Source organism: Vombatus ursinus, unplaced genomic scaffold, assembly GCF_900497805.2.
Source record: "Vombatus ursinus unplaced genomic scaffold, bare-nosed wombat genome assembly UNPS02014791.1, whole genome shotgun sequence".
Lineage (NCBI taxonomy): Eukaryota > Metazoa > Chordata > Mammalia > Diprotodontia > Vombatidae > Vombatus > Vombatus ursinus.
Window position 1 is genome coordinate 37,371,293 of NW_020954569.1, and position 23,235 is coordinate 37,394,527.

The window sequence follows — 23,235 nt, forward strand, 5'->3', positions numbered from 1 at the left end:
TTCACAGAAAAGACATTTTGGGGTTTCGTCCTTACAGTTATCCGCCGTCAAAAACACTGCCGCCTTTCCAAGGGCTTTTTCCAGCGGAGAAGTCAGATTTGGGGGTTCCTGGGGATCTTCTCCCCACTTCTATCCATAGGCTCTTACGTAGGCGACACTTGTTGGGGCTGGGGCCTGAAGAGAAGGCCCCCCCGCCTCGAGGTGGGACCGGCCGGCGGCATCATTCTGAAGCGCGTGGCGCGTGGCGTGCTCGCGGAGCTCGGCAGCATGGGGCGACGGTATCGGAACCGGCGGCGCTCGCAGCAGCAGCAGCAACGGCCGGAGTCTAGAGAGGACGCGGCGGACGGGGACGGGAAGCGGGATAAGTCGGTTAGGGCCACGTACGCGGGGGTGGGAGGGGGGCAGCCTGGACCGGCCGTTAGAGAAATGGGCTGGAGGCCCTGGCGGGGCCGAGCCCCGAGCAGCGGGCGGTGAGGGGAGCGGTGGTCGGCGGCTCCCTGCCTTTTGGGGACGTTCTTTATCGTTTCTCGTTTTTCTTTAGGGCTGGGAGGGTGGTTACCCCGAGATCGTCAAAGAGAACAAGTTGTTTGAACACTACTACCAGGAGCTGAAGATCGTGCCCGAAGGCGAGTGGGAGCAGTTCATGCAGGCCCTCCGGGAGCCCCTCCCGGCCACTCTCAGAATCACGGGATACAAATGGTACGGCCCGGGTGGGCGCGCCCCAGCTCGTCTGCACCTTAAAACACGCCTTGGGAATTCAGTCATGTGACCGGCACGAAAAATGACTAATGTGCGTTGGGGGCTAAGGGAAATGTGAAGTTGTGCACCGCTGTTTTAGAAGAAATTTAATCTCAGTATAAATTTTTAAAAAGTTGTCTTCTATTAGTTTTATAAGAGAATCCCTCTTCCTTTTGGACTTTATGTAGAGCATAATCCATGATTTGACCATTTTACTTTTTGTGTTCTTGGTTAGTTGATATAAATGCTATTTGAGATCCTGTTATTGTAATAGACTATTCAGTATTAAGCATGCATTTTCTTTCATCTCTCTGTGCCTTATATGAGATTCTTGACCCTGTCATCTGCAGAGGTCCAATGTGTCTTTCATCTTAAATGGGTTGTAGGGCTGGTACACGTTAAGCCTTGTCCATGCTATATCACTTTATCTCCTTTTCCTCTCATACATATCTTGGCTGATCATCCCTTCGGTTATGGTGCTTTTGAGGTTCTGGTAATGTGTTGAAATCTGCTTTTATATCCATATTGCATTTTTCTTTTTTGTGTCAACCATGATTTTGAGTTTCTGGAGATGTTTTTATATGTGTTGGGTTTTTTTTTTTTTTAAAGCCAGTCTTTGTAGGGCAGTGGGGAAACTTACATGCAGTTTTCCAAATGTCATCCAGCCAGATCTCTTATTCACTTCTGGGCCCAGCTCATTGCCCATTTGCACATATCTGTACTGATATATTAGTTATTCAGTTGCATGTCATAGACTGGGCTTATTTAAAAAGTAAGCATTTTTCATCCAGTTGATTTTTACTGTATGAATTAATCTGTTGAGAGGTCATAGGCCTCATAAGGAGATGCTGCTGTGTTTTGGGCTTTGATATGCTTGTTATAATATCATAAGGGAGAGCATGTGGAGGACATCACAATCTTACAAAAGAGTCCCTCTTCTTTTTGAAATTTTTACAGGGCATTATCCATGACAGCGGCAAATACCTTTGACCATCATACCTCTTGTTTTCTGGGTTAGTTGGTATAAATATTTAGAGATTTGTTAAGGGCTGTCATAGTGATTGTATTTTTCAGTCTTCTGTGATCTTAAGGTGCATGAGATATTTCTTGTGGGAGAAAGCCTTTAAGGCTGCATTCTGTTTTACTAAGTCAAATGTGTTTTTTAAGGAAATAACGAACCCAGTATTTTCTTACAGCCAACATTAAGTAGTGGTCTGCTGTAGAAACTTATTTGTTAAGGCCATTTATTCGATTATCATCTGGAATGTAGTCTAGAGCTGAAAGGAACTTCAGACTGGTTAGTCCACCTTCTTCATTCTATAGTTAAGGAAACAGGCCTGAGGAGGTAGTAAGCATCAACAGTTGAATTTGACTCTAGGTCTCCACTGATTCCAGGCTTAATATGCCATGGAAATAGACTTAATACTTGATCATTCTCATAAAGATCTCTGTAAACATGAGGGGGGTGCCAGTGGGTTGGTCATTACTAATGTCCTCTTGACAACTTTTTTGGTTGCTGTCTGCATCTTCCCTTCCCTGAGAAAGTATGTAAAATGATCCCACGATGCTTTGGATTTGCTCTTTGTATTTGGTTTGGTCTAATTCTTCCCAATTCCTCTTTCTTAATTGCTATTTTTAGTATCTTATAATCACATTGGATACTGAAGTGTTTGGAGTTCAAGTATTGTAATTCAACTCTAATTGTTGATAAAAATTGAGGTTTTGGAATGATGGGAAATCCATTCTATTTTCTGTCTATTTCTTATACTCTCAGTAGAGCCAAAAAGCTTTAAATAAACTAGTAATATCAATCAATAGGAAATATGGTCAGGTCAGTTATTGCATTAATTTTTAGGTTATATTAGCATAAGTCAGTTAAGAGAGCAAAACTAAAAAACAGTACTACCTCCAGAAAAAAATCATTAATGAGAAGATGATCTTATTATGAGCTACAATGAAAAGGGAATTTAAAAAATGTTTGATTTGGACGATAGATAATTTAATTCTTTGATCTTTGGGGAAAAGAATTGCAAAATTAATGTATGTTGGCAGAATTTTTCCTCACCGTCCTTTGTCGTCTTCTTTTATGTCTAAAAGGTTTGAATCATAGAAACGATATTTCAGGAATAGTTCTAAAAGGTAGTAACGAGGTATGTTTTAAACCTGTCACATCTAAAGAAGCAAGAAAATGGGCAATGTTTAGGTTTTTTTCCTCAATAAGGGCAGTGATAAAAACGACAAATGCCTTCTTTTCAAGCATAAAAAAAGTTAGCTTTGGATTTTAAATGTGTTTCGAAACATTTCTTAAGGGAAAAAAATAATATTAAGTTTTCTTTTAAATCAAGCTGACAGCAATTAAACACTATTTGCCTTCTCTCAACAGCCATGCAAAGGAAATTCTTCATTGCTTGAAGAACAAGTATTTCAAGGAACTAGAGGATTTGGTGGTAGATGGTCAGAAAGTTGAAGTACCACAGCCTTTAAGCTGGTAGGTAAAATCAAGTTTCTTATTTCTGATTACTTTGGTATTTTAATCATTGCTGCTATTGGTGTGCTTAATTCTTCTCTACAGTAATCTTTGCAACTAAAAGATGGTTTTGTAGCCTGACTGATTACTTTCTGTTTATTATGCTGTCACCACAGCTTCCATACTTAGTCCTCACCTTTGTGAGTTGGGAAACTGACTTACATTAAATCATACTAAAAATGACTGACTAAGCTTAAATGAAAATTTGTTAATATATGGGGAAGTATTAAATATTTAATTTAATGAATTAATTTAATTTATTTAACTCAAATTAAAAATTAAATATTTTGTTAAATATTAAAATAATTAATGATCAGTTACATAACAAAAAGGGTTAAGTAACAATTAAGATAAAAGATGAGAAAGGATATAAGGGGCAGAGAGGAAGGACATGGGGAACTGAGACATTCCCAAGCACAGTCAGTGAGTCTTGGTAATTCAAATGTAAGTGAATTCATAAAATTCGTATCAGTGCAAAGCATTCTAGTTTAATTTCACATTTTCCATGTAGCCATCAAGAGCCAAATTAAAATATCATCCAATTATGCCAAGATTTCTAGTTAAATTCAAAGCAATGTTATGCTTTAGCTTAACGCTTTAATTCCAGTATTGTTTTAAAGGTAATGTAAGACCCACGGACACTGGTTCCACTGCCTACAGTAGCATACAGACTTAGCCTGATATTCAGTATCTTTGGCAGAATGACTGGGGCTTACCTTTGCAGCCTTTTATAACACTTTTATACAATTTATTGCTAATTTTGGAGAGTGACATCCCTAATGTCTCTGCCCCATTCCTTTTAGACCAATATGCCCACTGTTCCTAGAACTTACCTGCACGTGTTTTCCCTGAAATCTTTTAACCAATTCTACCCTCATGTTACCCAGTCTGGCTTCTGGGTTAGTCTATCCTAGAGAGAAGTTTTTCCTGTCCTGCATTTTGTGCCATTTCTTTGCCATCTGTCATATACTGCTTTGTATAGCTGGGTTTTTGTGTGTACGAGTTTACTTCCATTAGATTAAGGTAAATCTGACATTTATTATAAGTACTTTTTGGGACGGGACCATGACATTGCCTCACAATGCTTTGCATGGAAATTATTTGGTTAAATAAAATTTTAAAAGTAATACTTTGAAATTGAAATAACACAAATTAAGGCTCTGGCCTGGCTATTTTAATAAATAGAATATTATGGAAAAACAAAGTATTACATTCATAGATCTAAATCTAGAAAGGGCAACAGAATTAATCTTGTGTAATTCCCTTATATTTTCTAGACTAGGAAACAAAAATTGTAAGAGATTAAATGATGTTATTTTTGTGACATTGAATAGATAGCAGAACCTAGATTTGAACTCAGGATTTCTGACTCCAAATCCATTTGTTCCTTTTATTATGCAATGCTACCTTCTAGTTGTTGGTCAATTTTGAAATACCTAAATTCTTTTTTATGAGTTGTAAAGATGCTTGTAACAGTTATCTGAAAACTGAAAATATATACTCTTTTCTGTACAAATCCTCAGTTTTCAGCTGTACCAAGGTATATAGCCATGCTTTCCCTCTCTTTATTTGCACAATGGATAAAGTTCTGGAGTCAGGCCTGAATTCAAATCTGGCCTCAGATACTTAGTAGTTGTGACCATGGGCGAGTCACTTAACTGTTTCTCTCTTTCCTCAACTGTAAAATGGAAATAATAATAGTACCTCCCAAAATTGAAAGGATAAAATGAGACAGTATTTGTAGAACAAAGTGCTTGGCATAGTGCCTGGGTTACGGTAGGTGCTATATAAATGCCAGCTGTTATTATCATCATCATTATTATTATTGGCTAATTGTCATCAGATGGCTCTTGTATATTCGTGGACTTTTTTTTAATTCTTGTTGTTGAATATTTGGGCCTACTTTTTCTCTTTTTTCTTTTGTTGAGCGCTCAGTGTTCCATTGTATCTTCATCAGTTTGAGGAAGAAGTCATGAAATTAGAAGCAGATTTATTTGATGCAGTTAAGTTTTTTGAGGTGAAGAAGTTTGAAATTCATTTCTTAGGCTTTTACTGAGTATTTATCATGTATGTATTCAGCATCTTACTAAGTACTGTGGGATATATAAAAGAATCATATGAGGGATTAAAAGGTTGATCTGGTTGGAGAGATGAAGGCAACACTGGTGAATAGTGTATGACATCATAATCTTTTGTCTAAAATTTCCCTAATCTCTTCCTGTACATTTATCTTGAAAGTAATTTCCATAATCCTTTGTCACTCAGACCAAAATCTGGGCTATATATTTCAAGCTCAAGTGTTCTATGGCCAAACTAATTATTAAGTGCTGTGCTAAAAAGTAAGAAATGATTGAAGCTCTTTGTGCAGAGGAATAACATAATGAAAGAAATGATCAAGAAACATTGAAGGAAAAAGGGGAGCCATGGAAAAACTAGAATATGATCTGAGAAGAAGTCAAGAACATAAAGAATTGTCTGAGAAGTCAAAAACATTAATGGAGGGTGGAGGGAGAGGTTGTGGTTGATGGTGCCAGATACCCAGAAAGATGAAGAATAATTAAGTCAGAGAAAAAGTTACTGGATTTGGCAATGTCTGATGGCAAAAAGTAATAGGAAAAGGAAAGTTCTTAAATTATCTGTGAATTTCATTTATCTATGGTATCTCCATAGATTTACTGTTGCAGATCAGGGTATATCCAGGGATTCAAATATATTGTTTAGAAAGAAGCCTTTTAGGGCTGCTAGGGGGTGCAGTGGATAGAGCACTGGCCCTGGAGTCTGGAGGACCTGAGTTCAAATTTGGCCTCAGACACTTGACACTTGCTAGCTGTGTGACCCTGGGCAAGTCACTTAACCCTATTGCCTAGCAAGAAAAACCCAAACAAACAAACAAATAAAAGGAAGCCCTTTTTATCTTAACAGCAATTTCAAATCAATACTGAATAAGTACAGTTATTAGGGACAGTTTACTTCCAGACCTGAATTTTTACCTGACAGTGTTTTCCTAGATCTGTATTTTGTTTTTTGTTTTTAACACTAGGGTGACATGGGCCTCTGATATTGAAAGGATATCCTTGGATGGGAGGAGGGGAAATCTTTGCTATGTACAGCATTATAACATTGTAAAAACATTCTACATAGTGAAAAAGCTTAAATTTAAAACAAGCAATTTCTTACTTTCCAGCAATCTAAACATATTAGCTGTTTACACCTAAATTGCCTCATATCTAAAATCAGTTCACTGCCTAAAGTGTCATAAGAATTGAAAGTTCATACATTAAGAAGGCACTAGGATCTTTTCACCATACAGGAAAAATGGCATGTAATTAGGTATTCATTAAAAGTCATATTTTACACACCCAGAAATTTGTGTTACTTGTAATCTGTCCTCTATCCAAGATCTCCACAAGTGCCTCATTGTGCTATGGAGGGAACCCTTGGTTTTTATGCAACAAGAGTGATCTCTAGGAAGCTTTAACAAGCTGGAAAAGTTTCATGGACAGTCTGATGACTGCCTTACAGAGATTTAGCTTTAATTTGGAGAGGCTTATTGCCAATTATTGGCTGTAAGCTCACAAATATGTAGGGTGATTGTGATCTTCCTTGGTCAAGGGAATACCTGCACTAATGAAATAACATGGCTTTTGAAGTATAGTCTTGCTGACTTTTCAGTCTAGCTTCACAGATTTAAGCAGGCCCTTTTAGAACTTACTAAAATAGTAAAATGAATTGTATGAAATTTTCTATTCCATAGAGAGCCAATATGGTTCAGAAATGAAAATGTACAAAATACAAATGTTTCTAGTCACAGTTTCATTGAAAAACATTCTGTTAGAATTTTATGTTTTATAGCATTCTTCTTTATATTTCAGAGGTATTGTTTTAGACATTTTTAGCTTATCTGTTTTTAGACCACAAAGTTACTGAACTATGTTTAGAAAAAATAAGCTGCTGATTAATACTTAGCTTTCTTTTTTATCACTTGGCTATGAGTTTACAAAATACTTCCAACTTTTTTGTTTTTATTAGGTACCCAGAAGAGCTTGCATGGCACACAAATCTTAGTCGAAAAATCTTGAGGAAGTCTCCACAGCTGGAAAAATTTCACCAGTTTTTGGTTAGCGAAACTGAGTCTGTAAGTTTTGTTTTTTCAAACATATAGACTGATAGAATATTAAATTTGAAAGGGACATTAGAAATCTAGTACCACCATAGCCCTTCCCCCAATCCATTTTACAGTTTAATTCATCCTGTGTTTATTAAGTATCTATTAAGTGCAAAATACATGGCACTGAGGCTACAAAGACAAAAATGAAGTTGTTCTTTACCACAGGAAGCTTATATTCTAATGAGTATGAGGACATTGAGGCCCAGAGAAGTGAAATGACTCCACCAAGGTGACACAGCTGTTTAATGGTAGTAGCCTATGAGGTCAACACATTGCTAAGTTTCTGTCAGCAATAAATTTCCCCCTTGGGCACGAGAGTATTGTGAGGTCAGGAAATGGGGATAAAGATCTGGGATTTCCATACCTGCATCTACATTTCTGGGTTGATTCTTTAGCAAGTGGCTGTAACCCATCACCTTTCCCCATTCTCCCTTACCCTCCTAGGAGCTACAAGGAAGGAAAAGACAAGGATGACACTGTTGATACCAAGTAAATAAAAAGTTATTTCCTTTCGTTGTAGCTCAGCCCTGTCTCAGAAAAGGGGAGGGCGGGGAGTCTTCCTCTGATCCAGGTTGGTTCTCATAGCTTTAGAATTGGATCAAAGAAGAGGCAAAACTCTATAAACTATTTTTATGCCTTAGATGGTTCTTAAATGAGGAGCAAAGTAGGAATGAAGAAGAGATCATGTCTTCCTGGTGGCTTAAGAATCTAGAAACCACAGCAGAAACCTTAGAAACCCCTGGGCTCAAACAGTAGAGCAGTTCTTTTTTGTTGGCTGCATCAAGTGCCAGGGTCTGCCTAGGCTGTTCTTCCCATGCCATCAGATATCTTCCCTTTATTTTCACTTCCATTTCCCAAATCAGGAAAACTTGGAGACTCACTGGCTTAAAAGTCAACCTCTCTTCACCTTTTCCCCTTGCTATCTTACCCACATATACATCTGAGCCCTCACATAAGGAATTCTAGAGGGAAGGGGGGAGGACACTGATATCAGGGTTAGTAATAACAGTTGTAACTGATATTGATGTGTTACATTGAGGTTTACAAAGTACTTTACATTTCAGTCTGGGCTAGGAATGAAATAAAGAAAGATGAAATAGTATCTAGCTTCTTTCAGTTTATAGGGACCCTCTAGCCTCAGATACCTTCGATCTACATGGAGAGGTCTTCAGATAGAAGCTGGATAATGACTTATTGGGGATGAGATCTTTGATTTGAGGTTGAATTAAATGACTTCTGAGGGTTCTTTCCAATGCACTTGACAGGTTTTTAATATGCTGGTTAAAGAAAGAGTCAGAATAATTCATTTGAAACACTATTTCACAGTGAGTGAAAATGAATATACTTCTAACTTTATAGAAGTCTTCTGTATCAATTGACTTAGTTAAAAAGCCCAGTTAAAAAAATAGTTAAGTTTAATAACTGAGTTGTAGAGAACCTTCAGAAATGATCTGATTCAGCCCATTTGCAATAAAGAACCAAAGGAATTTTAAGATAATTTATACTGTTTATTTCTTGCTTTCCTATTTTCCTTAAAATGAAACTTGATGGGCCTAAGGTTAGGTGTTTGGGCACCTCACCAAATGACAAAGATCTAATTTAAGACTATGACCAAAAAGGCACTCTTAATCCTCTATACCCTTTTTGACCCAGAGATACCACTATTATGTCTATACCCCAAAGACATTTAAAAAAGAAGGAAAAGAGCAATATATACAAAAAACAATTAGAGAAGCTCTTTTTGTAGTGGGAAAGAACTGGAAATAAAAGAGGTGCTCATCAATTGGGGAATGAGTAATTATGTTATAGGAACATAATGAAAATACTATTGTGTTATAAGATGATGAAAGGGATGCTTTCAGAAAACCTGGAAAACTTATATATTATAATTAAATTTGTGATGAACCTGGAAAAGAGAGAGACTGCAGTTCATGAATGCTTGATATATTGTCCTTCTTAAGAGCCCATGGACCTTTTTTTTTGTGTGTGTGGTGCTCCAGAGAGCAAAAATAGGACCAGAAGATGGAAGTTAACTGTGATGTAGATTTTGTCGCAGCAAAATGGAACTCTCCGATAGTGGAATGACCTGCTTTGTAAAGAGTTGTCATCATCTATAACTGGAAACTATTAAAATACAGGCTTAATGACTCCTGGGCGTATTGTGAGTGGAATTCTCACATTAGATGGAAAATTGAACTGGATTAGTTAAGATTCTTTCCAAGTCAGATTCATTAATCCTCTGTATATAGTTTTCAGTCATTGTTGGGCGGAGAGGGATGTGGGGGAAGACAGACCTATCAAGGAATATCCTTAATATACTTTTGTAACAAAACTATCTTAAAAAGTGACTTGAAATTCATTTAAATGTATTTGGATTATGACTGTATAGCAAATTATGAACACATGTTTATTTTTGTGTTTACGTTGCAATAAAAGACGTGACATGTTGGCTTATTATTTTGAAATAGGTTTTTTTTGTTTGTGTGTATTTGCAGTTTTATAAACATAGGTAGTTACTGATAACTTTTTTCTTTAGGGAAATATTAGTCGTCAAGAAGCCGTCAGTATGATTCCACCCTTGCTGCTTAATGTTCAGCCTCACCATAAGGTATTGTTTATTTTTAAAACTTAGGTGTTTTTTTTTTGATATAGAAGAAAACTAAAGGATTTAGGATTACATGGAAACATAAGTGTATGCCAGAGCCATTCAATAAATTCTGCCTATTACATGTAAAAATAATAATGGGTAACATTTATATAGAGTTTAATATGTGCCAGACGCTATGTTTAGTGCTTTATAATTATTTCCTCATTTGATCCTTACAACTGCACATTAAACAGATGAGGAAAGTGAGGCAAACAGAGGTTAAACGACTTGCTCAGGATTACATAACTTGTAAGTGTCTGAGGCCAGATTTGAACTCTGATCTTTCTTATTCCAGGCCCAGCTCTCTATCCACTGGTGCTGTATTAATTGATAACTGAACTCATTTGTCCATTATCCATTTCAACAAATATTAAGTGCTTAAAAATAAAGTTTTTCAGTTAATAATTTATTTTTCCATATTGTCTTCTTCTCTCCTTTGTTTCTATCTAATATTTTTATTGATGTTGTTTTTCCAAGTGTGGTCATGAGATCCTAGGTCTAGAGCTGAAAAGGGGAATTTGGCAGACCAGTCTTTGGGCAGCCAGATGGAGTCAGAGGCAGAACTTATTAATTTTTTTCAGCAGCTTTGGCACTTTGGTTTACAAAGCATTTTTTCAGTTCATGCTTACAATAGCCCTTAAGGAAGGGGCAGTGTATTTTAGTGCATTTCATAAAGCTTCCTTGGAGAATATGGTTTTCAAAACAAAAACATCAAAAACTTTTTCCTGTTTTCATGAATAGATTTTAGATATGTGTGCAGCACCTGGATCAAAGACTGCCCAGTTAATTGAAATGCTTCATGCTGATATGAATGTTTCCTTTCCAGGTAGGTGATAGTATATTGCTTAGGTGGGGGAAATGGTTTATGTTTTGGGAGATGATTGAGGGAAAGGTCAAAACACACTCTGTAACTGTGGTATCTATAAAATTAGGTGCTTTATTTAATTTATGATGTTTTTCAAAATTAAAACAAAGCTGGTTATTTTTGTACCAAACTTACCAACTACGAATTTCATATTCATAATGTGACAACTATCCCTTGTTTGGAGATTGTTATTAATATTTAACTCCTTCTATTAGAAACTATCTTTAGTGATCTTCAAGGTTAATTCAAAATCTTGTATGTTATCAGGTTAGGATTGACACTTTTGTCCTTGATTTTTTGAAGTTTTCCCCTAGGAATCCTGATTATTTTTAGCAGTAAAACTTTATAAAATCATTATGTAAGTAGGGCATAAGTCAGGACACTGAAGTAATGTTCTCAGGTAGTTTGTACTTTGTAGCAGTTTTGTTTTTCTCATTACCAGCTTCTGATTTATTTACCTGTTATTTCCCAAAATAGGGTTAAGAATGAAAAATTTACTCTGATTGGTTATTGAACTAAATTGATTCTAAAACTACTTGGTTATATGAACTGAAGGGCAAAAAGTAGTTTAAATTCAGTTTCCATTAAGTCTGTAAAGGAGTTTGTCTTTGAAAAGATTGCTTTTTGCTTACAAGTCTATAAGAAATAATACATTGAAACAGTAAGATCAGTACTTAACTTTATTGCTTAATCTAGGTGACAGTGAACTAGACAGCTACTTCACACGCAGCTTTGCCTTTGCCTCCCCAAAACATACTTGATATCTTCAAAAGTAATTTTGTTAGAGATCTTCAGATTGTTAATTAATATTGTTATCAGAGAATAGGATTATTTAGAAGTATACCTGTACTGTCCAATCCTGAAACAATGGAGCGACTTGCCTTATGTTTTTCAGTCTTGGTCTGTATATTTCCTTTGTATGAGTGAGGCTTTGTTACAGTCTGATTTAAATGGGCATTCTTGTTAGCCATGGATTAAACTATTGAATCTGCTTCTGTTTCTTAACTCTTCATGGACGGGAATTTATTCTCTCTGTTTTTTGTTATTTTCTGCCATTTGGTAGTAAAAAGCTTTGACGAAGGGGTTATAACAGGGATATTAAATTGTCTTCCTCATGCTTTCAACTAAACTCGTTTGATAATTATTTTTTTTAGAAAATGTTTTAGAACAACAGTGAAGATAATTGAAGGTTGTAAATATTTACTTGCTCTTTTTTTACTAGACATGGTAGGAAGAACTAAAGATCTGAAATTGTTGTACTGAACAAGCTTGATAATGCCACTGTTTCTTTTTCCGGCTTGTAAAGATCATTTGAGTCATTGACCTTAGGAAAGTGAATCCCGCTTTTGAACTTGCTTGTATGTAAAATGTGTCTTTAGCTCTCCCTTTTCACCATGACAGTGTGTTTACTAAGTTGTAAATTAAAGCTTAAGCTTTTTTCTCCCTTGAAGACATCTGGATATTGCTTATTTTATTAACTTTCCCTACTGTTACTGTGTGAAAATGATTTTTCTTTTATCTGATATTACACTTTTATGTTCTCAGAGGGATTTGTTATTGCTAATGATGTTGACAACAAACGGTGCTATTTGCTGGTTCATCAAGCAAAAAGGTTAAGCAGTCCTTGTATCATGGTTGTAAACCATGATGCTTCCAGCATTCCTAGACTGCAAATAGACGTGGATGGAAAGAAGGAGGTTCTCTTCTATGATAGAATTCTGTGTGATGTGCCCTGCAGGTATTTTATGCTGTTTTTTTCCTCTAATGATATAGTATATTATTTACAGTACATCAGACTTTCGATAAAATCATTAATCTTGTAGACAAGTTTTTTTTTTTCAAGTACAGTGGAATTCTTTTATGAAATAATGATTTTTAAAGCATGTTGTAAATTGATGTGATATGTAAAGCATACAGTTCTCCTTTTGGACCATGCTCTCTTTTAAAAGGGAGCATAAAATGTTTCAAACTAATTTATGTCCTAGAATTAATTGAAGCAATAGCTCATTTTGGTGTAAATTAAAGTAGTTTATGATTGTTGTATCTCTCTCTTCTGAAGAGGAGTGAGGCACTTGAGACCCCAGATCTTAAAGCCCTTGTAGTTTCATCTGATTGTTGTAGTATGATAGTTTATACCAGTGGTTGGCAAAAAAGCAACATGGCTTTAAAAATTCTTTGGGGGTAATATTTCAAAAAGCCACAGGATGATGACATTGCTTCATGAGCTTATATGTTCATTATGGTACTCCATCCTGTATGTCTGCTGTGTTTATCTCTTTGGATGCAATCCTGTCTCATGTCTGTTTTATTTCATGTCAGTTTTATTTCATGTAGTGTATGTCAATTTATCGGTTTTTTCCACTGTTGTGTATGTCTCAGTGTGCCAGTCATTGTTAATAATTCATATTCTTGTTAAGTGTTCTGTGTAGGCACTGGGGAAACATGATGAAAAAGAAAACAGTCCTTGACCTCAGGGAATTTATAATTTAAAGTGTTTTGGAGGGGAGGGAGCCAAGCCAGTTGGAAGGAGAGTTTAGGTACCACTATTAGCACAAGTTTAAAATGATTCAGTGCATAGAAGTCACTGGTGGCATGAGAAATTCAAGAAGTCCTTTCTCTGTGTTTTATGTCTAATTTCTCTGCTTGTCTGTTTCCCAGCTCTTTCTGCCACCCATCCCAATTTAATTAGCTGTTATTAGAGAATTATCATTTATTTTTCTTAAATATTTTTTGCTTCATTCTTATTTTTAAACATGATTAAAACCTTTTTTTTATCTTTTAGAATAAAATCACAATTTCTTTTTAACTTACAGTAATTCTCTTATTGATTTTATTTGTGGATCATTGATCCTTGAAAGAAAAATGGTTCTCTACCCTTACTCTCGAAACCAGTCAGATTTAGCAGTTTGCTTCCCTATGTTACCATATAGAGCTAACTTGACAGTCTTATGTGGGGTTATTTCTAAGCTAGGTAGATTTCACATCGAGACTTAAAATATGTAGCAGTCTTTCACAGGTGATTTTAAGCAATCACAATTTTGTCAAGGAATTAAAAATTGCAGTTATAATTCATATTTTTTCATTCCAATCTTACAACTTTGCAAAGAGGTTTTCAGTAGTAATTACCTTTAATTGAAAGTTAATGAGGCATTCAAAAAACCTCTATTTTTCCTTGAATCATTGAATAAAGTTTCCAAATTACTCAAATTAAAAACAAAGTTAGAATTCAGTTTATAGTAGACAGTGTATTGTATTCCAGCATTTTTAAAAGATAGTGAGGTGAGTTCATTCCTAGTTAGTGCAAGAGTGTTTTCAAATTGCCATTTAAAGAAAAAATCCAGTTGTAAGAATTTAGTCAGAAAATGTACATTTTTATTATTATCCAAGTCTATACAGTATTATTAATACTCAAATTTCTCTTTTCAGTGGAGATGGTACCATGAGGAAGAACATTGATGTATGGAAAAAGTGGACAACACTAAATAGTTTGCAGCTACACGGGTAAAATATGTGTTAAATTACATGTGATTTTTCAGAATGAAATTTTCTTTGAAGTAGACCTGTTTGACAAAGTAAAAATTTGAAGAAAAAAAAATTTATCTTAGCTAAAGTTCTTCAGCTTATGAAAAGGATCGGACCATTGAAAGTTTAACTTCAAATTTCATCATGTTTTTGTAGACCCTAAAAATTGATGAGAGTCCAGATTAATGCATGAAGATTCAAAATTAGCTGATTTGGAAAATTTTCATGAAGAATTCTTTAGTAATCTAGTATATGGTAAATATCTTAAATTGAGGGTTCTGAAAAATCTACATAGGAGTCTTAATGTAGAGATTTTTAAAAAATCTAACCACAGTAGCAACATGTTGCTAACATAGGTGTTGTGCTGTTTGTGTAGGTTTGTCATCTAAATGACTGGTTTATTATAATGTCCTACTAATTATCCTTTCGTTTATTTTTCTGAAGATTTTTTTTATTCTATAACCTATATTCTTAGATGTAGAAGTTCCATATTTACTGTAAAAGTAATTTCATCTTAAATAGTTTGAATAGGAATGGTACTACTATACTGAAGACTATTTCCTTAGTAAATTAAGTAATCTTTCCCTGAGAATGTATAAATCAGATGTCAGAACAGTTAGTAGAAAATAGTATTTTTTAAAAAAAATTTTAGAAGTAAAATAATTATGTGTGGTGTAACAGTTCCTTTTAGTTTGATAATTTTGAAAGCACAATTTAATAAGCTGATTACATTTTTACTTTCTTGGAAGTTTCCTTTTGTGATCCAGCAAGTTTCTTAGAAGCAGTTTTGAGAGTTTTGGTTTATTTTGGCTCTTCATATTGACAATCAAGCAAGAGAAGATCCTAAATGCTTTCATTGCTTGCAGCGAGAGTTGAGACAAAGTGAAATTCTTTTGATGTAAAGCTACCCCGTCATGCATTTGTTAATAGTTATACGTTAAGCTTGTGTAACAAAGTGTCTATAAGAGTTAACTTGCAAATGGTGATATTCTGAAGTAGACCAACTAAGTTTCAATGCTTAGCTAAAAAAATTGTGTTCAGAGTCCTGAACATATTGTCATTGGCATTGCAAGGTTCTCCTAAGCCATGCTGATCAGACCAGCAGCAGATACCACATAATCTATAACCATTTTCATCCTGGATATATAGTGTATTTGTAGCCAAACAAGATCTGGTTTTTCCCATGAGCATAATAACTGCCAAGAGACCCTAACCCAAGAGAAAGAATTCTGGAAGAAAAAGAATTCCAATTCTAAAATATTCCATTTTACACTGTTACTTATTTTATAGGCCCTGACCATTTGCTGGATTTTTTTGGCTAGTTTAACAGCAAATACTAAATATGTTTTTTGAAGTTACCTTTATTAACCTAGTGTTTGTTCTGTTTTTATGAATTGGTCAAAGTATTTAAGGAACTTCTAGAAAAGTATTCTAGAGGGTTTGTGGATTTCTTTTAGGAGGGAACTCCATTTCTATTTAACCTAGTTATATTATCCTTTTAGGTTACAGCTTAGGATAGCAACACGTGGGGTTGAGCAGCTGACAGAGGGTGGCAGGATGGTGTATTCTACATGTTCATTAAATCCTATTGAGGATGAAGCAGTCATAGCCTCACTGTTGGAGAAAAGTGAAGGTAAAAATAATCATTTTAAAACATGTACATGCATGCAGTATGTAGTTGAATAATGTGTTTTAACATTTCTTAAATTACCTGGAAATTTGGGAACTAAAAGAAAATAGTACAGTCTTGGCTTTTGTTGCATTCTTTTCCGAGTGTTTTATACATATTGATTGGAAACACTAACACTGATTGACTAATCTATGCACAACATTTTCCATATAATTGTAACCACTATTGTTAGCTTTATCTGCAGGGGCAATATTTTCAACGAATTATGCTTTTAAAAAAATTATACATCTGTCTTTATTATTCAACCAGGTCCTTTGATCTTGAGCTTTTTAAGTTTTTTTTAGGTTCAGTATTACATGTCTTTATTTTTCTTTACTGCATATCTGTCTATATAAAATATATTGCAAAAAAACTTTGAGATCATAAATATTTGCTTCTTTAAAAATACTTTAAATGAAAGATTTTGATAGGAATTATTTGATCTATAATTTACATGAATTATACATACCTAATAAAATTATACACAGAAATTTTCCAGGTCAGTTTTTTGATCATGTGGTAACTAAGATTTTTTTAGAGGTAGCTAAGAATTTAGATTTTATTTTCTTGCTTTCATACTTTCAGGAAAGGGGAAAACCAAATTATATCCAAAGTTCTTCCTTTGATTTGATTGTCAAACGACAAGTTCAACGAAGAAAAGAATGGTCTCAGATTTGAAGTTTCCACTTGAATTTGTAGCTTTCCCAGCTTCATTTAATATTTTCAGCTCAATTTTACAGTGTAGGCTACCTAACCCCTCAGGGCTCTATATTGCCACATACTTCATTTTTAAGCATATAGCTTTCACTTATTTAGATTTTCTGGGGGGGTTAAGCATCATCACATTTTAAAGCTGGAAGGGTGCTTAGAGAACATAATCCATTTCTGCCTCTGGTAGTATATTTTTTAAAAATAATGTGTTTCCCTAAATTCTTTCCTTTCAGTCAAGCCCCACATCTACCCAATTATCAGGTTTTATTTGATTATATCTCAAAAAAACTTTCATATCCATACCTCTCCATTTTATGGCTACTACTACTTAGTTGGTCTCTTGGCATACAGTCTTTTCCCTTCTGCAGTGTATCCTTCCTATAGCTACCAAATGAGTCTTCACCTCCCCCTGAATTTGAATTTAGTCCAGCTTGCCAAAGACTATTGTTAGGTATTTGCTTACCCATACTGAAAGGAGAGCTTGCTGCCTCCTGCCTATATTCCCATTCCCCTGTTGTTTGGAATGTGGAACTGCAGACGCTAAGCCCACTGCCCCTTGAGCGTTATAGCAATATCACCTCATTTAAATAGTTATGGCTGCAATCTACCATCACTCTTTCTTCCTAAGAATTCTTAGGCTCATTACCTGGCATAGAATTTCTTCTCTACACCCTACCATTTCCCTCATTCTGGAGAACTTCAGTGTGTATAATGTCCTTTTAAACATTATGGCCTCTCATTTCATCCTCCTCCTTAATTCCTTAACTCAGTTTGTTGCATTGATTTTAACCAGTTAGTTAGAAACAAATCTTAGAAAATATTCCTTGAGGCAAATAAAGGAAAAACTACGGTTGGAGATTTCGTGTTTTCTCCCCTCAATTAAAGAAACACTTAGAATTTCTAATAATTTATTATAATAATTTATAATGGGAGGTGTTTAATGTTTATTTGTGTGTAAGTACATGTACACCCATATGTATAATTTAATATATTGTAAGTCCCAACCTTGTTGTTAACTCTTTTCTCTCTTGTACAGGTGCTTTGGAGCTTGCTGATGTTTCTTCTGAGTTGCTAGGTTTAAAGTGGATGCCTGGGATCACACAGTGGAGGGTAATAAAGAAAATTTTAAAGATATTTTAAGTGGTTTTAGCTATAAGGTCATTTTCATTTCATAGAAGGATTCATCAGTGACTGAATTACTATTACATTTAATTTGGTAACTTCAGTAAGATTATATATGGGTACAGAGATTAAGCATAGTTAATAAAGAAATAATTTGTAATGTCATGCTGCAAAAATACTGGTATTATGATTTCCCAGCCATACTATGAGTAGAAAATATGTTGTTTTATTCCCATCTCCTGAATTACATATTTACTTTTATTTTCTGTAGGATAAAATGTAAGCAGCTCTTTAAGTATGAAATAATTCACTGCTTGAGACTAAAGTGAGGGAGTCTGAAAGTTGTTAAATTTAAGGGTTCAGATTTTATCATTTAATATTTATGCACATTTCCCCTATGAGTTTTTGGTCTCTTCCATTGTAGTTTACTTTTTAACACAAATGTGAACTTAATACCAGTAATGAAAATTATGGAACTTTTGTGCTTTTTCATATTCAGACAGCATTGATAGACTCAATTGATATGTTTTTGTTTTTTTCCTGCAGGTAATGACAAAAGATGGACAGTGGTTTGCAGATTGGAAAGATGTACCTCAGAGCAGGCATACTCAAATTCGCCCTACTATGTTCCCCCCAAAAGATGAAGAAAATCTAAAGAAAATGAACTTAGAACGTTGGTGAGTTTGCATATGTTGGTAATTGTATACATTGTTTTATGTACTTTTAGCTTTGGAGGTTTCAGGTGAAAAGGTTGGTTTATTTGTAGGGGATCTTTTGTAGGCTTTGCAGTATTATATGAGATGCATCTCCAGATCAATGTGTGCTACATCCCTTAGGTGAGTGTTGTTTAGTTACAGGAACTTGGGGTTCTTGGTGACCTCTCTTATCTTCTAATTGTATGCAACCCTTGTATCAGATTCTCTGGTCACACTCGAGATGTGTAAAAATATTTGCTCAGGTGCAAGGACCCTTCCTTGCTTGAGATACTTATATTCCTTGTACACATGCAAACTTGTATTCAGTTTTAGCTTCTATTCTTTATTCCTGGTAGGTGGTGAAGGGAAGCATGCTATCAGAATCATGACTGGGCATACAAGTGAAAAGGATCAAAAATATTTGCAAGAATTCTGAGTTCTTACATAATTGCGAATCATGATCATTGTTTTATAATGAACTGATAGAGAAGTCATGATACTTGCTGCAAATGTACTTAAACCACCTTTTAGTAAAGCAGTTGTACTGCCAAATTTGTGAAGGACAAAATTTGATGACTGTAGTTCTGGTGTGTATCTTTGTGCCTCTATGCTACTCGGATATGTGGGGGTTTTGTTTTTTTAATAAACAAGATAACCATGACCAAGTTCTCAGATAACTGCTGGGTTATTTTTATATATAAAAATAATTCACCAGATAGATGAATAGCTTGAATGTGTTTGTTTTTTAATTAGTCTTCGGATATTACCACATCACCAGAACACTGGAGGGTTCTTTGTGGCAGTATTAGTCAAGAAATCTTCAATGCCCTGGAATAAACGTCAGCCCAAGGTAAAATTCATTCTTGGAATATCTCTTCTAAGTAGTTGTACTTTTCAGCTGAAACTACAAGTCAGATGTACAGGGAGTGTGAAAGAGGAGGTTACTGGGGGCTTGTTTACCTTGCTGCTCTACAGGTATTAGGTGTTACTTTTACCTTCCCATCATCACCCTCAGTGAGGAGAAGAAACTCAGACTCAAAGGAGTAGTGAATTCTTAGTCATTAGTATTGTTACAGCATACGTTAGGTAACATTTGATGGGGATGCTATGCATAAAGGTAATGAGTAGTCATGAATTTTGTAACTGAATACTACTTGTTTTATGAAATAGTTTTTTTGTTTTTGTTTTTGTTTTTCTTCGTTCGGGTTTATCCCTAAAGTATATGGGAAGAGGAACCCCCCCCTTCTCTTTTTACAAATATGGGTTTTGGCAAACAAGTCTGTTGCCACTTAAGTACTTTATGATTGTATGAAGTTTAGTTCTGGTTTTTTTTCCCCCTCCAGAATTAAAATATTCTTAATGTATGTTTCATTGGAAGGTTTCTGTTTAACTTTTTGTCCATTTTAATTACTCTGCTTTGGACTAAACTTTTGACAACTAAAACTGCACAAAATGTGTGATTGTATGCAATAATACTACTAATGCCCATTCTGGAATAGGTTGACTTGTCTGTGAAATAAATAAAAGACCAGTTTGTGAATGTTGATAAAAGAATATTGAGCTTCCTTAAATATGGTTAGTTAAAGCTCATGACTTCCATTCCATGGCAGAGGATATTCATATTAGAGGTATTAATTAGAGATCCTCATGTGATCTGAATGCAATTCATGTCTGAAGCTTGGCTAAAAACTGTCTTAGATACAAATCTGATGGAAATGTTAATTATCTATAGCTGGAGTTTCCAGCTTATATTCTAACAATTAGACTTTAAGAAAGGAGGGCAATGCAACAAAAATCCTGGACTCAGATTTGTAGGGTCTGAATTTGTATTCTAGCTGTGTGACCTTGAACAGTCCTTAACCTTAGTTTCTTGTGTAAAGTGATGAGGTTGGAAAAGAATTATCTCTAAAGGTTTTTTCAGTCTCTAATAAATCAATCTACAAAGCAAAGTAGACTGTGTTATCTTTTTTCAAAAATGTTATTTTTGATATATTGTTAATTGCCAAGGTCTGCCTTCTGATCCTTCCACCTCTGCCCCTGACCCTTCCCCTCAATTGAGAACACAGGAACAAAACCCATTACAAATATATATGTAGTCAATTAAAATAAATTTCCATACTGGCCATGTCCAGAAAATTTTGTCTTTGATATCTGAGCCCTTTGTCTCTCTCTCGGGAGGTGGATAACATGTTTAATCATTAGTCTTCTAGGATCTTGATTGATCGTTATGCTGATGAGAGTTCAGCACAGTAGCATGCCATTACACTTATAAACCGTAACTTGTTCCGTCTTATGGGCACAAAGAGCTTTAAATATTTTTTTGTACATTCTTAGCATTTGTTTTGCTTCAAATTAATTCCATCCTTAATACATCTTCTCTCTAATTCCCTCTTCCTCCCCCCATTTTCCTTCCCTTCCTGTTTGACTGTTGAGGAAATGGATTTCTATTTCTACCCAACTCTGTGTGTGTAAGTGCATGTGTGTATATGCATTGTGCTTCCTTCTTTTGCCACTTCAGGTGAGAATGAGGTTCAAGTGACAGCCACACCCCCCAATATATCCCTCCTTGTTGTTTGTATGGATGTTCCACTGGGGCACCATGATTATGTGAGGTAATTTTCCTTTCATTAATCTTTCTTTTCTTTCCCTTAGTGCCCAGTGTATTCCTCTTCCCTTATGTTTTCATTCTTTTCTTAAGATCGTCAAGATATAACATTCCCAGACCTTGTCTAATTGACAAGGTCTCTTTGACTCTGATGCTGAAGATGTCCAGAAAGAACATGTTCTGATGTTTGAATAAAAGCAGTTTATCCTCATTTAGTCCTTTATCATTGGTGATTCATGCTTACCTTTTTACATCTCTTTTCACTCCTATGTTAGAATTTTGAAGTGTCTGTGCAATTCTGGTCTTTTCATCAGGAATGCTTGGAAGGCTTCTATTTCATTAAAAATCCATTTTTTTTTTCTCTGTAGGATTATAATCAGTTTTGCTGGGTAGGTTGTTCTTGACTGTAAGCCCATATCCTTTGCTTCATGAATATCATTTTCCAAGTTCTCTGCTCCACTATGGTGGTGGCTGTTAAATTGTGTGTGATTCTGACTGTCACCCCTCAGCACTTGATATTTTTCTTTCTGGCTGCATGCACTATATTTTCTTTGATATGGAAGCTCTGGATTTTGGCAGTGATGTTCTTGCAAGTTTTATTTGGGGGTTTCTTTCAGGAGATGACAGGGTGGGTTCTTTCTATTTCTACTTTGTCCTCTGGTTCTAAGAGATCTGCGCAGTTTTCTTTTAAGATTTTTTGAAATAAAATGTCTAGGCTTTTTTTGGTCATGGTATTCAAATAGTCCAAGGATTCTTAAATCTTTTCCCCTGTGATTTATTTCTCAATCACTTGTTTTTGTTGAGATACCTTACGTTTGCTTCTATTTTTCCAACCTTTTGATTGTGTTTTAATATTTCTTGTTGCCTTACAGAGTCATTGGCTTCTATTTGGGCTGTTCTAATATATTGTGAATTTGTTGCTTGGGCAAGGTTTTACACTAAGCTGTTAATTCTCTTTCCAGTTCTTCTGTAGAGCTAAATTGTTTTCAAATTTTTTCCTCAAGTGCTTTCATTCTGTTTTATAAAAAATTGTAACTTTTTTAAGCTCTTGTTTTAAATCTCTTTTAAGAATTCTAATTGACAGTGTGCCTAAGCCGTGTTGTTCTCTAAGGCTTTCTTTGTAGATGTTTTGGAGTCATTTTCTTTTTGCCTTTGTATGTAGAGTGTCCCTGCCACCACAGTAGCTTATTATGGTAGGGTTCTTTTTTTTTTTATTTGCTCATTCTTCTAGCCTCCCTCCTCACTTTGGACTTGATATCAGGGCTAGGGTCAGCCACACTTCTAGAGGGAAGATCTGGGCTGGTCCTATTGCTGCTTTCCTGTTGTTGATTGTTGTGTTATTCTTTGATCTCAGGCATAGGCTGGGGACCTGGGAACTTTCAGTGCCCAAAGTGATCTGATACAGGACAGAGTCTGATTGCTACCCCCTTCATCTGAGCACTGTGAATTCTGACCTAGGTATAGGGCTGAGCAACAAACTTCTGCTGGACGTCGACCCCTGGGAAGTTCTCTTGGTTCAGAATGGCAGAATTCCTTTTGATCTGGCGTTCCCGCCTTGGTTATTCCTCTGCTGCCTAGGCAGTATGCCAGAAGTGAAGCCCTGCTTTGTGCCTAGTTTCTGAGCCACCTCACTGCTGCCGCTGGCTTCTGAATGTATTCCTTTTTTGATACATTAACACTGTCCATGGATGCCGCCCACCCTCCTGTGTGACCCAGAACTGGATAATAGGACACCAGGCTGCTAGTTGGCACTAGTCTGGCTTTCACTATGACCCATAATGGGTTTGGGGATATCTTGCATGTCTGGGACTTCCTCTTGCTACTGTATGGCCCTCACTAGGGGCTAACTCCATACCCAGGTAAGTTCATAACCTCTGCCCAGTGTCCAAAGACTCCCCTGTCTGTTTCCTGTGCCAAACTAGGCTGGACAAAGGACTCATTGTAACTTTTTCTGGGTTTCCCCACC

The 23,235-nt window shown here is 35.6% G+C and overlaps 1 protein-coding gene across 1 annotated transcript in view; it reads left to right on the top strand.

Annotated features, from left to right (window-relative positions):
• The first annotated feature begins 242 nt into the window (after positions 1–242).
• NSUN2 (NOP2/Sun RNA methyltransferase family member 2) overlaps positions 243–23,235 on the top strand; it is a 33,384-nt gene continuing 10,391 nt past the window's right edge. The window contains exons 1-12 of the mRNA XM_027869082.1: positions 243–369; positions 542–699; positions 3,122–3,226; positions 7,295–7,400; positions 9,970–10,041; positions 10,822–10,906; positions 12,491–12,683; positions 14,372–14,446; positions 15,970–16,100; positions 17,884–17,957; positions 18,516–18,646; positions 19,418–19,514. Coding sequence (XP_027724883.1) covers positions 268–369; positions 542–699; positions 3,122–3,226; positions 7,295–7,400; positions 9,970–10,041; positions 10,822–10,906; positions 12,491–12,683; positions 14,372–14,446; positions 15,970–16,100; positions 17,884–17,957; positions 18,516–18,646; positions 19,418–19,514 — 1,329 coding nt within the window. The 5' untranslated portion in view covers positions 243–267. The remainder of the gene's footprint in view (positions 370–541; positions 700–3,121; positions 3,227–7,294; positions 7,401–9,969; positions 10,042–10,821; positions 10,907–12,490; positions 12,684–14,371; positions 14,447–15,969; positions 16,101–17,883; positions 17,958–18,515; positions 18,647–19,417; positions 19,515–23,235) is intronic.